This window comes from Pyricularia pennisetigena, chromosome 3 (assembly GCF_004337985.1).
Source record: "Pyricularia pennisetigena strain Br36 chromosome 3, whole genome shotgun sequence".
NCBI lineage: Eukaryota > Fungi > Ascomycota > Sordariomycetes > Magnaporthales > Pyriculariaceae > Pyricularia > Pyricularia pennisetigena.
In genome coordinates this window covers 2,163,778-2,182,787 of record NC_043742.1, presented here as the reverse complement: position 1 = coordinate 2,182,787, position 19,010 = coordinate 2,163,778, and the positions used below count along the sequence as shown (strand labels likewise).

General features: G+C 51.5%; 7 protein-coding genes across 7 annotated transcripts in view; 5 read left to right on the top strand and 2 right to left on the bottom strand.

The window, feature by feature from the left end:
- Nucleotides 1-206: 206 nt before the first annotated feature.
- PpBr36_02504 (uncharacterized protein) lies at nt 207-1,364 on the top strand (the record flags this gene model as incomplete). The annotated part of the gene is made up of 1 exon (XM_029889685.1): nt 207-1,364. The coding sequence occupies one exon, from the start codon at nt 207-209 to the stop codon at nt 1,362-1,364; it is 1,158 nt and encodes a 385-aa protein (XP_029753482.1).
- A 1,042-nt stretch (nt 1,365-2,406) lies between these two features.
- On the top strand, nt 2,407-3,078 carry PpBr36_02503 (uncharacterized protein; the record flags this gene model as incomplete). The annotated part of the gene is made up of 1 exon (XM_029889684.1): nt 2,407-3,078. The coding sequence occupies one exon, from the start codon at nt 2,407-2,409 to the stop codon at nt 3,076-3,078; it is 672 nt and encodes a 223-aa protein (XP_029753487.1).
- An 834-nt stretch (nt 3,079-3,912) lies between these two features.
- Nucleotides 3,913-4,692, top strand: PpBr36_02502 (uncharacterized protein; the record flags this gene model as incomplete). The annotated part of the gene is made up of 1 exon (XM_029889683.1): nt 3,913-4,692. The coding sequence occupies one exon, from the start codon at nt 3,913-3,915 to the stop codon at nt 4,690-4,692; it is 780 nt and encodes a 259-aa protein (XP_029753488.1).
- A 2,332-nt stretch (nt 4,693-7,024) lies between these two features.
- Nucleotides 7,025-8,896, top strand: PpBr36_02501 (uncharacterized protein; the record flags this gene model as incomplete). Its single annotated transcript, XM_029889682.1, has 1 exon — nt 7,025-8,896. The coding sequence occupies one exon, from the start codon at nt 7,025-7,027 to the stop codon at nt 8,894-8,896; it is 1,872 nt and encodes a 623-aa protein (XP_029753485.1).
- Nucleotides 8,897-12,238: 3,342 nt separating this feature from the next.
- On the bottom strand, nt 12,239-12,709 carry PpBr36_02500 (uncharacterized protein; the record flags this gene model as incomplete). The annotated part of the gene is made up of 2 exons (XM_029889681.1): nt 12,239-12,366; nt 12,571-12,709. The coding sequence occupies 2 exons, from the start codon at nt 12,707-12,709 to the stop codon at nt 12,239-12,241; spliced, it is 267 nt and encodes an 88-aa protein (XP_029753486.1).
- A 1,605-nt stretch (nt 12,710-14,314) lies between these two features.
- PpBr36_02499 (uncharacterized protein) lies at nt 14,315-15,049 on the top strand (the record flags this gene model as incomplete). Its single annotated transcript, XM_029889680.1, has 1 exon — nt 14,315-15,049. The coding sequence occupies one exon, from the start codon at nt 14,315-14,317 to the stop codon at nt 15,047-15,049; it is 735 nt and encodes a 244-aa protein (XP_029754268.1).
- Nucleotides 15,050-15,765: 716 nt separating this feature from the next.
- PpBr36_02498 (uncharacterized protein) overlaps nt 15,766-19,010 on the bottom strand; it is a gene marked incomplete at both ends in the record, with an annotated part of 3,502 nt that continues 257 nt past the window's right edge. The window contains 7 exons of the mRNA XM_029889679.1: nt 15,766-15,866; nt 16,035-17,173; nt 17,254-17,301; nt 17,370-17,570; nt 18,032-18,275; nt 18,351-18,567; nt 18,621-18,652. Of these exons, the coding sequence (XP_029754269.1) occupies nt 15,766-15,866; nt 16,035-17,173; nt 17,254-17,301; nt 17,370-17,570; nt 18,032-18,275; nt 18,351-18,567; nt 18,621-18,652 (1,982 nt within the window). The remainder of the gene's footprint in view (nt 15,867-16,034; nt 17,174-17,253; nt 17,302-17,369; nt 17,571-18,031; nt 18,276-18,350; nt 18,568-18,620; nt 18,653-19,010) is intronic.

Below are 19,010 nucleotides of genomic sequence, written 5' to 3'. Positions count from 1 at the left end.
CTTTCGGTCGTGATCCCATAACCTCAATGTGATGTGGTGTAGCTCAGGTGGTTCGCTCAGATGGGATATTCTCCCGAAAATAAAATAACCTTCTATACCTTGAACGTCCCGATCTTCCGTCTTGTTCGGACGTGACAGCAAGCGACGAACATCCAGCAATATTCTAACCCACTGTTTATGACTTTTTAGGAAGAACTGTCAAAAACATGGCAACGTCACATCAGCCAACCATCAAAACGGCGGACCAGTCAACCGAAAGACCAGGGCAGAGCCGAGAACCCGAGAAGAGTGATGAAGTTCAACATCCCAGGCCGGACATCCCCAGGATCAGGGAGCACCTCGCAACCGAGATTGGGGCAGGTGCAAGCCCCCAGGCTGAAGCCGCAAACAGCACCACTCTTCTGCATACCATGTTCCACCTTCTTGACAGCATCGAAATGTGGCTCGAGGTAGCCGCCCAGCAGAAAGATCCTGGCTTCGAGAGTCCTAGACAGAGAAGAGATGGTCGCGTCACACTACCAGCTTCCAGGACCCTTCAAGTGCCCCCTGGACCCGCCCGAGTGGCCACTAGCCCCCCGTCCTCACCGACTCGGACCGTCTTCTCGGCAACAGCCTCATCTATCCAGGGAAACCGGCCTCGCCCGAGCGAGTATGAGAGATCGTTGGTCGATCTAAGACGCAACTTCGGCCTGGCGGCAAGCAGATCCGATCTCATAGACGATGGCATGCCGTGGAGTGGGCTTGGAATTAACCGCCAACACACCCCCACCCTGGCCAGGGTAAGCGAGGATGCTGACCAGGAGCCTAGCGTCGCTCCCAAAATGAGAAGGAGGAGAACGATGGGTACTATTCCTGATAAGGGCCCAGAAGACCCCAAGACAAGGCCACCTGCCACGGAGCCGGCACAAGCTCATGCTCCAAGGGTGGTGACGCTCTCAACGAGACCATCAAACCCAAGGAGAGCCTCTGCGCCTGTCAGGTCCAGGCCAGTAAGAAAGGAGGGCAGCGCCAGGACCTCATCGTCCCGGTCAAACAAAGAAAACAGCAGGTCAGGAAGGCCACCTTCAATACACAGCGTGAAATCGATCAGGGCAGAGTACGCAGATTTGGTTTCCCTTATTGTGGACAACTGGCGACAGAGCCTCCTGCTCAAGCTCGAGTCGGCAAAAGAGCGTTACCGCGTCCGAGCGGAAATTCCGCCTCCTGTGCATCCTGAAGCCGAACGCCAACGGCGACTCGCGGAAAAGCCCCTCCCCTCCCTGCCTTCATCGCCCCGAAGCTCTAGTTCGGAGCCGAAAAATACTCTTGAGCCAAAGCGGAGGACAAGACCTTCTCGACGCCGTCCTCAATCTGCATACGTTTGATCTATTGAAACGTTCGACATGTGACTCTGTTTGACAAGATCGCAGCGCAGCATGGTTAGTTCTCCATGAATTTCTAGGCAAGGTGTGTAGCAGAAAGCCAAGGAGGGGACAAAAAAAAACAAAAAAAAAAAAAAAAAAGTGTTGTCACCGTCACCGTTCGCTGTCAACGTCTCGTCTTTTTTCGTTATCGGAACTACACGCACCAAATGCAACCCTTGATCGCGCATTGCTCAACCCCCTGAACAAGGGTCCACCTATTGGCGAAGCCACCGGGCAGGGCAAATGAAAGATATTTTTTATGCGCTGAATGCTTTTTTCAGCGACGTCATGACCAAGTCGCACCACTTCTTCCACGGTCTAGGGTGATGGATACTCTCAGGGGTGTGCGACACGCTTCTATTGGCAAGGAACCATGCCATTTCCACCTCGTCGGTCGATCCCAAAACTTCGGATTGAAACTTGTTGGCAATTGTTTCGGTCCTTGCCGCCAGGGAAACAGTCGATCTGCCATCCCTTGCTGCGGCGAAGGGTCTCCCCTGTCGATTGCGTTTGGGCTCAAGTCGCGCATTCACAGCCCTTTCTCCTTTTGGGTGATTCGGTTGGCCGCGAATAGACAAGCTGGAAATAGACTCGTAAGCTGTGTCTCAACGCGTCGCGAAATTTTTTCCGAGGCAGCGGAATGAGGGGGGAGGGAGAAAAGGGCGAGATAGGAGAGGAGCCAGGGGAGGGAATGAAAATGCTATTTAGTCGAGCCTTTGCTGCTATGTTGGTGAGGTTAATTGTCTTCTTGGCTCGTCGTCTTCAACCTCTATTCAGTCATTCGATTCTTGTCATCTTTAGACTTACTTCCCTTCTTTTCCGCGCCAGCTGCGAGTCACTCTTTTTATACACACCCATTTTATCACCATTTTATAAGCTTTTTTTTCTACATTTATCAGTACTTTGACCAAGTCTGACAACAAACATATAACCTTCGAACCAAAAAAGAAAAAGGACACATCCGCCCCAACTCACAAACTTCAAAAAGAAAAAAGCCGACAAGATGCAGTACTCCCTCGTCTCCGTTCTCTCTTTTGCCACCGCCGTCTACGGACACGGGCGCGTGACCAGCCCCCCGGCAAGGGAGGCAGGCAGCGCTTTCGGCCAAGCCTGCGGTCAGCAGATGCTGTCCATCGAGAGCTCGGACCGTCTCGGCAACATCCAGGGCCTGCGCCAGCAGGCCAAGGCGGACTTCGACCCGACCAAGTGCCGCCTGGAGCTCTGCAAGGGCATCCCGTTCGCCGACGCCAAGTCGGGCGACGTGCAGAAGTTCTCCGCCGGGCAGACGGTGCCCATCAAGGTGCAGATCGGCGCGCCGCACACGGGCATCGCCAACGTCTCGGTCGTCGACACCAGCACAAACTCCATCATCGGCCAGCCGCTCATCGAGTTCCAGAACTACGCCTCGACCAAGTCCGGCGTCGCAAAGAACAACACCGACTTCAGCGTCACCATGCCCGACACCTTGCCGTCGGCGTGCGGCACCGCCGGCGCCTGCGTGCTGCAGTGGTGGTGGGACAGCGACGAGGCCAAGCAGACCTACATGAGCTGCATCGACTTTACCTTTGGTGGCGCTGCTGGTGGCGGCGCTTCCAACGGTGGTTCTGGCAACTCGAGTACTGCCAACTCCGGCGGCGCCACTGCCGCCAAGGCTGCCAGCTCGTCGTGCCAGTAATGGCCGACAACTACCCCGGTTCAGGCGGCTGGCCCAGTCAGAAAAAGGCAACTGCCGATACAAAACCCCCCCGGCTCACGCTGCTGGTCAGACCTTGCCTGCTGAATGGGCTGTCCGCCCCTCATGAGGATCTCTTGTTGAGAATAAAACGGAAAAAAAAAGGCTAGATGTTATCCATTACTTTTGCTACTGGAGTAGCGATATTGTCTGTAGATACAGAAATGATTACCTTCAAATGTATTCTTGTTTTTTTATTATTTTTTTGTTTTTTATATTGAACAGCCGTGTCTCTGATTTGTCCGTCGCGAACCAATGTGCCGAGGTACTGTAGGATTAGATCTTGGCTTTTGAATCTGTGATTAGATCCAACTACTCGGAGGGTTGCTCCGACGTACATACAATACCACCTTATCCTTGTTTGCACTCCTGCTCTGCACCGTTGCCCTCTGGTACAATTAATATACCCCCAGATTTTTTACTGGTGGAATCAGTCCTTCATGTCCGGCACTCTGAAGAAAAAAACGTGGGGAACAAATACCGTTAACTTTGCGGAGAAACACCAAATGAGGCAGGAGATGAAGCCGCGGCCCAGATTTACACGAGCGCTTTGATGGCTAATTTTCCGTTCCAGACCCCCGCGCGCGCGCGAACCAGCACGTCCATCTCGCAAGATTCTCCATGTAAATAGACGGCAACACGCGAACATATAAACCTGGCCGCCGCTTCTCCTTGGGGCGGGCACCTAGGAGCCTTGATCTTTTCCTTGTCCCACCGGCCCTCCCTTGACCCTCTTCCCGTCCAGAGTTCAAGAAACCTGTCGCCAGAAAAGTTACAATGCAGCTCCCCACGTCCTTCGTCGCCGGCGCGCTCGGCGCCCTGCTCCTGCCGCAGCAGGTGCTGGCGACCATCTACCTGTGCGGCGACAGCACCATGGCGCGCAGCGGCGCCAATGACGGGCAGACAGACGGCTGGGGCAACCACTTCCAAAAGTACACAACTGCGACCGTGGTCAACAAGGCGATCGGCGGACGGTCGGCGCGCTCGTACTGGAACGAGGGGCGGTTCGCCGAGGTGGCGAACCTGGCGCGGCCGGGCGACGTGGTGGTCATCGAGTTTGGGCACAACGACGGCGGGTCGCCCAACAAGAACGACAACGGCCGGTCCGACTGCCCCGGGTCCGGGACCGAGGTGTGCTACTCGGACAAGACGGGCGAGGCCGTCTACACCTTTGTGTTCTACTACATCCAGGCCGCCAAGCTCATGCTCGCCAAGGGCGCCACCGTCGTGCTCAGCTCCCAGACGCCAAACAACCTGTGGGAGGGTGGGCAGTACGGGAGCGGCGCGCCGAGGTTCGTGGGTTACGTCGCCACCGCCCAAAGGGCCCTCGCCGACTCAAGGGTCACGCAGGTCGACCACTTCACCGCCACCGCGCGGATGTACCTCAAGCTCGGCAATGCTGCTACCAATGCGCTGTACCCGCGCGACCACACCCACACCAGCGTCGCGGGCGCCGACCTCAACGCCCAGAGCTTCGCCCAAGCCGTTGCGCAGGGTTTGAACGGGACTACGAGCTTGAAGAATCTCATCATCCCCAACTACCCACGGGTGTACTGAGGATGGAAGACGGCTTTGCTGGGGTCGTTCAGCAGATACGCAGATGCTTTGAACTGGAGGTGGGGGAAACCGAGCGACTGAGCTTGTAGGTGTGTTCGGTCTGACGGGTATATCCTTTGTCCCAAGGGCACAGCGTTGAGTAATGGTCAACAAGGACGAATAAAGCCCGCGATGTTGTTCTTTGTTCGTCACGAATAGCACCTTGAATAATAAAAAAGTATCGGCCGACGATTAAACGGCGTATCTTCTCGCTCCTAAACGCAAACACATAACAAAGCCATCCAGCGCTAGCTGGAACAAAGTCCGCCGGGTCCAGGACCGACAGAGGAACCCAGCGGAACTGCCTTTGCCAGCGTCACCGATCTCCTGCGAACTGGGTTTCCCACTGTGTTTTCTCTTGTAGTACTGACTGCATGCCTAAAAGAGTTTCAGCCAGAGAACTAGTCGTGTCGGAAGCACTGTTTGCCGCAGGAACGACCAAGCTTTTGTTCGCAAGACAGCTGCTGCCCGCAGGATGATTGTTATCGTTGATGGTTCCATCTGAACTTCTTGAGTGTAACCGTGCGCGTCTGTGGCAGGGACTCGACTATCTCGGGGCTCCTGCCAGCCGCGGGTGCTGGATCTATAGCCCTCTCCAGCTACTCGACACTATGGATGCCTCCTGGCGTCTCGATCTGGGTTGTAAATGAAATAGAACTTTGAACAGCGTGTCGACCCCGTGAGGCCTGGCCTGGGGTGTTGATCTCGATTTTCTTGCAGGGCTTGATAAAAGCTTTGAGGGGGTTGCTCGTTTGTCTTTGTCTTTTCCAAATCAGCAGTGAACTGCTGGTACTCCTTCCACGGGCTGGGCTTGGTCTTGACCTGTATCCGTGACTCGTATCTGTATACTCTCAAAAGTGCTAGTCGTTCGTGGTCAAATATTGTCCAAGAGTGTCCGAATCTGTGACAAGATCGATGCTGCGGCTGTCTGGCCTCGTGACAGCATAAAGCTACACTACTCGAAGCTATAGGCTCTTTTGTTTGGCATCAGTGAGCCACGTATACCTAGTTAATGAGTCTGGGCTAGAACTAAGTTGTATTACTCAAGCCCTCGTAGTCGGCAATGGCTCGATCCTGTTCCATTCCGACCTCAGGGTGCTTTTGGGACTATCAGCCTCTAGTCAACAGAGTTTGGAATATCGACGTCAGCTTTTGAATGTACCTTGCAAACTCTGCCTTTTCCGTTCCTAGATCCCAGAGAGTGTATTGATATATATGTTTCGGACATAATCGTTTTTGAGCTGAGATAGAGCTAGATCTCTAATATACGCAAGTTGGTGAAAGGAGTCATCAGCTGTGTCTCTTGTACTGGGAATTCCCAAGACCTCGATCCGAATTTCTTCAAACTATTTGGTAAAATGTAACACAACAGTTAGTGACCTCTATCATGTAGCATCAACTGTGACCAATCCAAATGCTGTGCTATGTCCGACAAGGGTTAGGGGATACGTGACGGACTGACTTCGTGTAAAGGCAGTCTGCGCCGGGTAGAAGGGGTATGAAGGATATAAAGTAAGTAAAACGAGGGCTATATCAAGGGTGTAAAGGCTCAGGAAGCGGAGATGTCGACAAATGATCATCAAAGCGTGTTGCCCAAGTTTTGGTGGCCTGTTCCGGATAGCAATTGAGCGGATGAACTGTCACTTTCATTCTCAAAGTAACATTGGACTAGAGAAACAGACCCCAGGAAGGATGGTTACTTGCCTATGAAACTTATCTGTCTCATTTGTCTTAGCTCTATGGCTTTTCAGTTCCTAGTTCTGGAGTGATTTCAGGCAAATCCCGAGCTGGGAAGAGGAGTGCAACTGCGAGAGCTTCAGCTGAAATGTAGAGTGCGTAGTAAGCTTGCGAAGTCAGGGAAAAACAAGAAGCAGTAAGAGTATCGGCTAGAAGACCTTTCACTCTGACATGAAGGCGTCCTATAACCCCAGAGGAAACTCGTCAGGGTTTTCCCTGCGTATGCAAGTGGCAGAGTACGTGCCCGCTTGATTCTAAGGTGTCGGAGGGGTTGCTGCCATCTTGGAAGCACGCTCCCCTAATATCAGTACCCTACAGCCCAGAGCCCTAAACAAGCAAGAGCCTCGACGTTGACATTGCACAGTGTCAGGAAGTCACCGCCTCTACCACTGGCCTAGGGCTTTCAGGCAACAGAGGAGGTTCAAAAAGTGGGCCCAAGTCCTCTCGGCACGACAAAGGACTTCTTGTAGGTGCCACAACTTCACTTGCTCATCACCTCTGCAACCTCACAACAAACTCGCATGAACATCAAGATCTAAGCCGCCTCACTGCAGCCATGGAGGTGAAACGGAAAAAGATCGGCCTAGCCGATCTTCCATCAGAGACTCTCTTTCAGATCTTCAACCATGCCAAGGTCAACGCACCTTTTGACGCTGACGGCTTGAGATACTTTGAGAGATTCGCTCGAAACGGCAGCGACATCATGAGCATTCGTTTGACCTGCCGCAGGTTTGCCAAGATTGCAGCGCCTCTTGTCTCGCAAGTTGCTCACTGCTCAATCTTTGACCCTAAATCGCTCGAGTCGTTTGAGCGTCTCTCGCAAGCCCCATTCTTTTCCCGGCATGTTCAAGTCGCCCATGTTCACCTTGGCTTCCATGACCCTCTCATCGCCAACAACCAGGAAACTCTGGCAGCATACCTCTGCGCCATGTGGGAAGAGTATATCCAGAGGATGCCAAAGGAGGGAAGCTTTGTCACTGAGACAATCCCTATGGTTATGGAGACTGTCCAGTACTGGGCTCTGGTTGCTGACGGCCAGAAGAAGACCGCGGCTAAGAAAAAGAACAACCCCACCGCCGACGTCAACAAGGATGATTTCAAGTTTGGCATATGCATGCGCATGCTCGGCCTCATTCACACTGAGTATCGAAGACGCTACCTTGCCCAACAGTATCTACGCAAGTCTGGTGATGGAATTCGACGAGTGGCCCAGGCTATGGCTCGGATGCCGCGTGCAACCCGTCTCGTCTTGGACGACGCTCGCTGTCCAGGACCGGAGGAGCTAGGCGCTGCTATGGTTATCCTCTTGGGCCAGGGCCCAAAATATGTTCGAGACTCTGACTGTGCTATGTTCGCAACGCTCGTAAGCTGGGTCACTTGCTGGAAGTTTAAAAAAGATGATGAAATCCCCATGAAGTCACCACTCAAGTACTTCCGTGTTCCTATCGATCTCATCATCGACCTTCCAGTTGCTGTGCACGCAGCAGGTGTGAAGCTTACTGGCCTGCGCATTTTGGGCATGCAGATCCCGAACGCCGTGCCAGCCTGGGACTGCCATGACCCATACGGCTGGATTCAACACCCTCCCCACAACTTTTCCGATCAGATCAACCTGCCGGGACCCAAGGAGCTCAGAGAGGCCTGCAAGGGACTCAAAGTGCTGGAGATTACTCCATTGTACGGCTACAACTGCTTTGAAACGGTTAGGAACGCAGCCACCTCGCCGTTCCGAGACAGAAACGACTATGACCTGACACGTCTTAGCGGTATCATCAAGTACATGGCGGCGGAGACTTTGACGCAGATGCACCTTGACTGCGCCTCCATTCTCTATCGAGACGAGGAAGGTTTCAATCATGAGCACAGTGACAGACTCTTCAAAGCTTCTCGCTGGCCAAACCTTCAAGTATTTCACCTTGAGAATGCGCGGATCAGGAACACCGAGACTTCTCTACTCAAGATGCTCCGGGAACTGCCTGACCTCTGCGAGGTGCGTCTCGACCACGTGGCCCTCATTTCCTTCTACCGGCCTTCAAACATGGCTCCCCAGGCCAGCTGGTCTTATGTGGTTGACAATCTCCGAGACGAGATACCTCGCCTCTGCGAGAACCGAAAGCAGCGGGGCTTGGAGCAGAATCTTCCCATCATAGTTAGACGTGCCACCGTCAGCAACCGCTTGGCCTGGGAGTCGTACTGCTGCTTGCAGATCTACCAGGATTACGTCGACGATCTCTTCAACATCAGGGACCACACCGGCTGCACCAAGGTGGACAAGTATCTACTAGGAGCTACCGAGGTCAATCCGTTGGTCAAGCTCAATGACCGCATAGGATTCCTCTGCGAACGCCTTATGTACAGCGACATGCCTTATGACCACACTCTGCATGACGCTCTGAGGTACAGAACGACACCCAGACTGACTCCGTGAGTCCTGCGCTACCTCTACATCCGTGGCTTTTCAAGTGGTCGGTTTTATTGTATTTTTGCACAATTGCTGACACTTTGTCGCCCAGGCTCACTCAATCGGGTCAACTTTGATTTCGGATTCAAATCTGCCTGTATGTGGATTGACAAACATCAACCACCTGACCTTGAGCTGGATCGTGCGTGTAATTTTATTGCAAGGAGTTATGGGGCATTTATGTCAAATTTCAAAATCATGCGTTTGTTTTGTCTTTGATTTTGTTTTTCTCGATGTTTTGCGCGGCAAGACCACATATGAAGTCTTGCACATAAAGGCCGAATTGGGCTTTTTTTTTCAGAACGAGTGACTTTCCGGGAGCGAGTGGATGTATTTGGGGATTTGTTTGTCATGTGTCTTTCTACACTCGTGGTGGCGATTTGGGAGATGAAGCTGTTTTACGGGCAGGGCTCGTGATGCTATTACGGCTATCTAGGCACCTAGCCAGAATGACAGGCATGGTCATGGCTGAATCTACCATGTCACCGAGAAATGAGAATTTCTTGAGTTCTACTGTATTTTTTGCCGTGATAAGGATGCTCCAAATGTGAGCCATTTGACACGGCAGTGAATTGAATTCGTTTGCTAGTTCAGGCAGTTTCCTACCCTTGCAAATCTACTCTGAACCTCCTCGCGTGTTCCACCAGAGAAGCAAAGCTTCGATGCCTTGATGCAAATAGCAGAGAGTTGTACATTCTTTAATTGAAATTTTGAGTTTTGAGACTGCCAGCGCCCTGAAAAAGGTCTTTGTTTGAGTAATTCAAAGGCGGGCTAACGTTGCTATCGTTGTTGGACATTCCAGCTATTGAAGGACAGAGTAGTGGAAGGAATAACGGTATCTTTGTTCAGAGCTGCACTATGGTTCCACCTTCGAAGAACGAATCAGTCAGGTTCGATCTGTCATAGGGGTTCTCTTTAGTCCGTGCTATGAAATATACCAAAGATTGTTGCACATGTACAATGAGACGTTGGACGCGACAAAGAAAGACAATTATCAGCAAGCCGCCGCTGGCGTCTTGCTGTTTCCGTAGCAAGCGTGTACATTCTCGTTGCAGGGGGGCTGCTGAACCGTTGAAGCGACTGCTGGCTAGACTGCACAAAAGTGGTGGTGCTCAAAGAGCCTAAAGTGGTAAAGTAATAGTGACCCAGAAGGGCAGCCGCAGCGGAACGGGCGGGCCGCCACTCGGTCGACGACAGTGACTGGGGGAGCATTCACATTACTGTCAGCAGTCTGAACTGCAGTGTATCCGATATGGTAGGAATGATTTTAGCGATAGGTGTTAGTCCTGTCAGTTTATCTGACATGCCGCAGGTATCTTTGTGCTTACGATCGTGCTACGCGCCGGAATGTAGCCACGGATTTGATTTTTGAGGGTCGACCACGCGCATTAGCCCTCATTTCACCTTGTATCAACAAAGAAACTAAATACATTCGTGACAAGACATCGTTTGTTCCAGCGCAGGCGAGGTTTTGGGGATGGCGAGCCTGCACAAAATCATTTCTGGTTAGAAACTTTCGACCAAACGACAAAAAGACTTGACTTTGAAAAGATATATTGCAATTACCTGGGATTATTTCAAGAGAGGAGAGAGCAGGAAAATGGGATCATCTTCTCGAGAATTTTACATATGAGATACAGCGCTCTGTCGAGTGAAAGAAAAAGATGACTTTCCTCTCATACAGACGGAGGGCCACAGTTCTCTTTAGATGGAGCATTTAGATGAGGGCGAGGCGCCCTAACGACAAAAGTCAACCGCAGTCCTCCCTAGCTTCTGCAAATCCGATCGGCAGGATGTCGGTAAACAAAGGTAGGTGAAATGTCGAGAATCTTCCTCTCGGGGCCGAAAGCCATACACAGGGTTGGGGAGGACGAAACGTACCCGAAATTCATCTCGGATCCGAATCTCTGTCGGCCATATCAAGACGATCACGCTGGGGCGGCGTGGGAGAGACCCGAAGGATATGAATCAAGGGAGGAGAGAAAACGGTCACAACAAAGCTCAGGGGAGGATGTTCAATCCTCAGTTCAACAACGCGAGGGGGATTTGAAGCAACACTTTCCATTGTTGGGATAGCCACCCACATGCGAAACTCAAGCCCTCAGCGGATAAACTCATCCCGGAAGTCGGAGGGCATGGTACTGAGGAAATCCATTGTGGACTCATTGAGTGGACGAATGAAGTATGCGATCAACAGATTGATGGGAGGGTAGTTGAAGCTGTGAAATTTGATTTTGTACGCGAAGGGGGGTGTCGAGGTGGGAGGTGAAGGTTTCCAGTGAGAAGATTTTGAAGCAAAGTTTGAGGAGAGGATTGTATAGAGGTGAGTCCTATCACGTCTTGGAAGAGAACTTGCATGATCTGAACTCAGAAACTAGGTCTCCTTCTCTTGACTCGCTGCTCTTCCCTGAGTGTTCGAAGAATATGTTCAACGGTAGCGGGGTTCGGTAGCATGTCGACTGCCTGAGGGCTGAGGCCCAGCAGGGAAAGACAATGGGTTCAGGCGAGCAAACAGGGGTGGACATGATTAGGCACCAAGGCCTACAGTCTCCGCTAACTTCCTAGATTATGAGGCCAGCACGTTGCCATCAACCATGATTACATGTACAACTTCTTGCTGTGCAAACTACAAGCCAGATCTTTGAAGCAACGGCCAGCCAACCCTCTCTGGTCCTAGTTTGCGCCTGACTGGATTTGGTATCAGTCATTTCCAATGCCAGCATTTCCATCAGCCTATTTGATATGTGTTTTGAAGACAATTTGCTTCCTCCATACCTGATGGATTAGTTGGGGTTCTGTGTTTCCTGAGGTATTCTTGGATTTCGCATCGCAATCAGCTCCTGAGCTCCTCCAGTACGACAACAAACCAACCGCTTGGAAGCTTGCTCTCTGTATGGGCTTGATACAAACATGTGTCTGAGTTTAGGACAACGTGATAAAACAGAGAGGCTAAGAGTCATATGTTGTATTTCTTTTCGTTAACACCCAGTGTTGTGTCAGTATGCGTGTCATGACTTCTTCTGTGGGACAAGCCTAGACTAGCTGTAGTAGGGATTCTCGACAGCAAGTACACGTAAAAGAAGCAGTCACTCTGTTCCTTGGACACTTAAAAGCATCAAGTTTCCCTGCTCCTCTTTTATCTGCTTTGATTCACAGATTCGTAGAGAGCGCATCACCAACAAAGAAACATATCCTCTTGCTCGGTCTTTCAAAATTTTTCTCTGTTGAACATCAGCACACAGGGTAAACTCCGCAACCTCTTCGAAGCATCCTTGTCATATACAGTCGAGAACAGTCCCATTAGCTTCATCAACACCATGTTACATGTTCTTCTTGGCTGGCAACAGTGGTGCCCTCGGTGAATCTTGTCGTTTCCCATACCCCTGAGAGCTCGATTCGATCGCAGGCCTTGCAGTCGTACTGGTCGTATTGGCTGCCTGTTCTGCGAATCTCGGATTGAAAGGCTTGACGTTGAGTCAGCACTTCTGTATAAATATCCGAGTATCAGCGCGCGTTACAAAACCTGACTTGTGTTATATGGGCCTTGGCCACCAAGCTGGTGCATACTTGGTTTAATGCTCCCACCCCTATATTAATCGACTTGGTGATAGCTCTGGCGAGACCTGTCTTTACATACTTACACAAAGGGCCGGTATTTGGCTTGTTGCATGGTGTCTGGAAAGCTGCCGTGCGCTCAGGAGCAACAGCTTGAGCAGACATTCCTTTTTCGATATTGGCGTCTTCCTGGGTCCTGTTTGGTTGCTGCGAGGAGCCTTCCATTTTCTTGGTGTTTTTTCTCCGAGTTGCTCGTATGCGGGCAGGCTAGGCTTTTCACTGCGGGAGATCGATTTCACATGACTATCAAGCATCCTAAATCAACAGCTTTAGCTCTTAACAATTGACGGGTGTACCGTGACAAGTTGACAACTAGGACAAGCAGCACCAAGGTCGAAGATGGCATACATACAAGCTTGTGGCCGCGGCTCTTGCATGAGCCAGCTGGTAGCGCTCGGTAACGCTCAGAGAACATGCATCGCAAGAAAAATCCTGGATCGGTGGCTGTTTATATAGTGCCCTCTCGGCGACTGTCGTGTCGGAAGCCAGATGTTCTCGGCAATGGAGGAGGCTCGAGGAAGTTGACCTGAGCTGCAGCAATGAGAAAACAAGAAGCAAACACCACTTTCTAGTTTCAGAGTCTTTGATGGACTGATGGAAGAGACTATAAGGGCTCGGAGTTTCGACTGGATGTCAGGATGACCAAGTTGAAGTCTTCTGCACGTCAAGAACTAAAAGATGAATGCCAAACGGCTCCTTGGGGGCGGGGTCTTTTTTGAGTCAAGTCATCGACAGCCAATCAGCGACAGGGCTGGAAGCTAAAGGGGAAGGCATTGGTTACCGAGTCCAAGTCTTGAAAGCCTAGAGTCTCGCTACTGGATCAACAGCAGGATTCAAGCTAGGTTATATAGCAAGTGTCATCTCCAAGCAGCAATCTCGACAGCCGTCTTCTGTCAGCTTGTCAAGATGCAGGGTCAGCCTCAAGGAGGCAACATATCGCAGACACTAAATCAAACGGTCTGAGCAGAGCGAGAAGCGCTCTTTAGGCGTCAAAGGCATGGTGAAAGACGTCTTGATGATCCAAATCTCACCAAGGCACAAGCCGTCACTCCTTTAGATTCCGAAATCTAAAGTGAGATAGGCAAAGAAACGGAAGACTCCGTATCTAATGATGCTCCTAAATATGGAAACGGAAGGTACAAGCTTGACAGATGCCAGGACCTCCGGGCTACGGCTTTGATACGGCTACCCTAGTGGCCCGCGCCCGGACAGGGAGAAAAGGCATTTCAGAAGACGGCTAGCGTGCTGCCATTCACAAAATGCTTGCCCTTGAACGGCATCGTTGGTTCACCTGTGCCTTCCTTATTGGGGCACTTGGGCCCAGATAGAATTTTTGGCATTCTTGCCGCCCCCGGGCTTTTGTCTTCCATTCCGGTTCTTCCAGATCACCACTCTGCTGCGAGAGTCGTTTCAACCACCACAAATCTTGTCAAGCTTTTTCGTGATCAGTCTTTCTGCACACCCAATCCAAGGGACAACAGGCTTGCGGCATAATATAACGGTTTATTTAGCCACTAGCCCTTTTGTACTTAGCTACTGAGCTTCATGCGTCTGGTATTAACGACGTCTTAACTGGTTGAAGAAGCGAACTAAACTTCCCATCCCGAGATAGGCGAATTCCCATCGCCAATCTCCGTTGTCGTTACCAGATTCAGACTCAGGTATGGTTCACATTCTTTATAGTCACTTGTCATCACTTCATCTATGACGCAACGCGAGTTGACACTTTTGTTCCGTCCCAAGTTCAACTCAGGCCAATACCAGATCAAAATGGGTCTTCCATTGTATCAGCCTCCGGAGAAAGTCGAGAAAAAGACCGAGGATAAGAAGGCCAAAGAGGACGACGAGTCATCCACTGGCGGCCTCAAGCACAGTCTCCCCGGTCTGGAGACTATGAACCCGCAGACTCTCCGAGACATCATCAACTCCAGCATGAACCAGCGGGCTCAAGAGTCCCAGCTCCCTGGCAGCCAGGTTGACGGCGACCAAGAGAACAGCTGCACCGCCGATTATTACAACGGCAACTGGGGTCTCTGGGTGGCGCCATATCAGAGAGGCCAAGTCGCACAGCGCCTTCGCTCGGGTCAATCTCTCAATCGAGCCCAGCGTCCCACTCCCCTGAGGCGTGAGAACGCATCGACGAACCGCTCCACCATCGCACTCACTAATGCCGCCTACTACGACCCTGACAACCATGTACGTCACTTGCTGCCGACGATCCCTGACGTTGAGGAAGAAGGGGAAGATGATGAAGAGGAACTCACCTCTCTCCAAAGAATGCTGCAGCCCGCAATGTCGCTGGCAGTAATGTTCGCGCGCCACGAGATGCTGATGCTGATTACGACTCCTCACCTTCGTAGTCGATTCACACCCACCCTTGCCCCATGCGAGGAGAGCACCGAGGAGATTGACGACGGCAAAAACGAGGCTGAGCTTCGTGACTGGGATTTTCTCAATGCACTCGACGACCTCGAGTGGGATCGGTGCGATGACGACAACCAGTAAACCGCAATTTGTTCAATATTTTTCTTTTGTTTTGGGAGCAAATGGCCCGGAAAAAGTCTTTGAAAGATCGATTGAAATCATCAAAGAACCTCATAATGTACAGAGAGAGGTTAGCAGTGGAGATCTGATCCGTATTCAGGGCTGAGGCCCACGACTTGTCGATTAGACAGAGTCCAAATCTTTTTGAAGCCAAATACGAAGCTCAAGTTAACGGCTGCTACACGCAGTATCAAAATTTAAAATTACCGGGCCAAACATCATGTGGTACGGTATCCAAAGACATACTTGTACCACCCAGTCCTAGTCGATTATTGGCGGGCAGTTCCATCAACACCATAAGAGCTGGCCAGGCTACCCAACCACAAATGTATGGCTTGTCAGCCTCTCTTCCGAAATTAATGTGGCCGGACCTGCCGTCGCTAAGTTATGATTGGCTGCTGGTGACTCGGTATGGGCGACAGCAGCCAAAGGGGAGACGAAAATGAGCCCATGGTACGAGAAAACAGAATGACAGAATGCACGGCGGGAAAGATACTTTTAAATTCCAAAACACAAAAAAAAAGCCTATAAAAAGGATTTTGCTGCTATCCGAGCCCAGTTTTTAAACTCCCTAACGGTGAATAAATGTATCATGACATAGCCTTGGCCATTAGATGCCCGAAAATATGCGAGCCAGCGGGTCCAACGACCCTCGATGGAGTATAGTAGTCGGCTTATTAAAAGTAAAAGTGCTGCTGTTGCTGTTGGCCAGGGGGCGGCTGGGCCAAAAAGTCGAAGTTCATCGTGTCCACTCCCGTGTTCCATGGCTCTGGTGATTCTGTTGAATGATCAAAAAAAGTGTTAGCAAACATTTACCAATGACCCTGAAGAACAAGGACAGTGAGCACGAGAAAACAAAAACGCAAAAAAAAAAAAAGGGAAAATAGGGTAAAAAGGGCATAATCGCAAAAACCTTGACGCGAGGAGGAGAAGGATTGATACCCACCCCAGAATATCTGATCATAGACATCCATGGGAGACATGTAGGTAGAAGGATCGGCGAGCGGCGGTTCCGTAGTCAAGGGGTCCTGGATTGTCGGCAAAAAGGTCATATTGCTGCTGCTATTGCCGTTGCTGTTGCTGTTGCTGTTGCCGTCAGGATTTTGCCGCTGATGTTGCATGGGGTTAAACTGTACATACGCCGGATATTCCGTAGACGGCATTGCCGCGTTTCCGTTCTGCATCTCTGTCACGGCAACGGCGGCGCCTTGGTGCGGATTGAGGCTTGTGCTCACGCCCTCGAGAATCACCTGCGGGTCATTGATAGTCCCATTGCCGGCAGGGGCCGCGCCCGGCGCCGTAGGTGCTGCCGTGAGTCCGTTGGGCCGGTGCGGTGTGCGTGCACCCGAGGCGTACCCACTATTGAGTTCCCTCCTGAGACCCGCGCCAATTATCGTTCCATGGTCGTATATGTTTCGGAGTGCTGTGAGTGCTCGCGACAGCGGACCGGAGAGCTCAATGTCCTTGTCCGAGGGTGGTATGTACGGGCCAGTTGGGCTCTTCTCCTTGCTTGCAGTGGCAGACAGTGCTGCGATGAGATCACCTTGGAGTTGGCGGACTTCAGGGTCGGCCTTGGTCTCGCCGAGGATGCCCAACAGGACGGCGGACGACAAGCCATGGTAGGTAAAAGCCCAGGATCGCGTCGGGATGACGGATAGTTGGTGCATAGCGAGGAACATGCGTACTGTTTCGGCAAGGTTAACTTTGCACTTCTCGGCCAGCGATCGTTTCTGCGAGCTCGTCAGCTTCGATTCGCCCTCGTCGCCGTCACGATGAAGCGCAGGTCTGCAGCAGACCGAGACGACGAAAGCTGTATGAAGGCGGATGGCAAAGTATTGGAGTCGATCGAGCGCAGAGCTACAAGCTTCCTTGGAGCGAATGGAAGGAACAACCTGCTCTCGTAACCTTTCAGTAGCTTCGCAGTTCTCGAGGATGATGTCGTAGGAGGCTGCTGCGAGTGCCTCGGGGTTCAGGCGCTGGGAGATGATTTTGCACAAATGGCACATGGCCTCCAAGTAGCCCCAGCCGCCAGCTCTGGGATTTTGCATTGGTATCCGCACCGATCCTGCATTTGTCATGGGTGACCTGTACGCACATTAGATTCGAACACAGCAAAAACGGCAATCATAATTGAACGCTCCTCTTTTCCCGGTAAAGTCACATACCTGTCGAAAGATAATGAAATCAACGAGTCATGCCAAACGCATTTCCACCTGGTGACGAATTTCAGTTAGTGCATGTGTTTAAAAAGGAGCTCCGGTCCCGAGAACTTCAGACATACCACAACGTCCGCCTGACACGCTCCCTATCGGAGAGTTCGGACGCCATCTCGGTTTCATTGTTGGTCGAGGTCCTATCAAGACCCAGTGACTGAGCCAGGCGACAGGTTAAACCCAACAGAGCCCACGAGGCCTCAGCCTTCATATCGTTGAGTAGCGCAAAGCTCGTCATCAACAATGCCTGAATCGAGTCAAAGTTTGGTCTGTCCAAGGGCTGTTAGTACGAGCAAGTGGAAGTCGTGTATTGCAATGAAGAAACTTGCCTGAGGAGGAAGTTACTTATCCTCAAGAAATGAAACGAGATTTGGATGTATTTCTGAGAGTTGGCGGTCCGGATGTGATAAGGAGATTCGTGATACTGTGAGCCTACGGCGAGTATCGCAAATAATATTGCAAGCCACGAAGCAGACACTGGCTTAGTGGCCTTGGATGTACTTTTCGCGTTTTTAGCTCTGTCCTCCAGGTAAACGAGCAGCCGACTCTCTACGTCGTTTATATCTATAACGAAGCCCCAGAATTGTTGCGGAATCTCCTTGTATGTTCGGAAAAGTCTAATCCCACGTTAGTGACCTTCCATGAAACACCATGGCGACAAACGCCTCTCATAGTCGACTGTGGTCGCAGCATAGCTCAAGATCATGACCTGCAGCGGGAGTTGACCTACCTCATCACCTCTCTATCCGAGGGCAATTCCGTGGTGATGTCTAGTGTAAGCTTCTCCATATGCCTGGGTGACATGAGCGGAAAAGGGGCCGATGTATCCAGCCCCAAGATGGACCGCATGTCCTGCCTAATATGTGTCGATTCATCCTGCTGTTCGGTCGGCGGCAGCTGTTCCTTGAGGATGGCAGGTATGCTGTTCTGTCCTAGGTATCTTGACCCTTCGGAGGTGTCGCCACCCTCGTCGTCTGTAACGGCCGAGTGAAAGCCATATAAGTAACCAATAGAATTCTCATCGACACTTGGCGACTGATGCCGCTTACCGTAAGCAGCTACCCCAGTGCTACTCTCGCTTTTGATGTCAAGAGGTGTCCGCTGAGTGTCCTCCTCCTCTGGCGAGCGTGGCCGCTTCCTGCCCGTACTGGCATTCTCTGATGTTATAGATCCACGAGTGCCTGACCGGTTGGGCTTGTAGGAGCAGAGCTGGGCATGGTCCCGCTTGACGCAGTTCTCGCAAGGCTGCTTGTTGTCACATTTTACCTTTTTTTATGTCAGCCATATCCCAGAGGGATCATACTGTGGGGTCTGCATACCTTGCGTTGTCGACAGGGCCAGCATGCAGTTCCTATTGGCGTTCCATGTTTTTGGCAGTTGTTAATTGACAAGCTCCGGCATCCGCTGTGCTTTCAGCCCAGTCATGACACAATGCCAAAGAGAGTGGGTCTGGGTGACTATGCAGGCATGTATGCAATGGTGCGTTGCAAGAGACGACCGATCAAGAGAGTCGCGGGTTGGGTGAAATGCTTCGGGATAGGGGCCTGGCACGGCCCGAAGACCCCGACCCATAGAGATGGATGCAGGAGTCGGAACCGGGACAGGACCGGGGACAGCTCGGGGAAACATCAAGCAGGTACGGCCAGTCCGTCTACCACCAGGAACAAAACCGTAACCAAAGCAAAGAAAAGGCCATTCAAGGAAAAAAA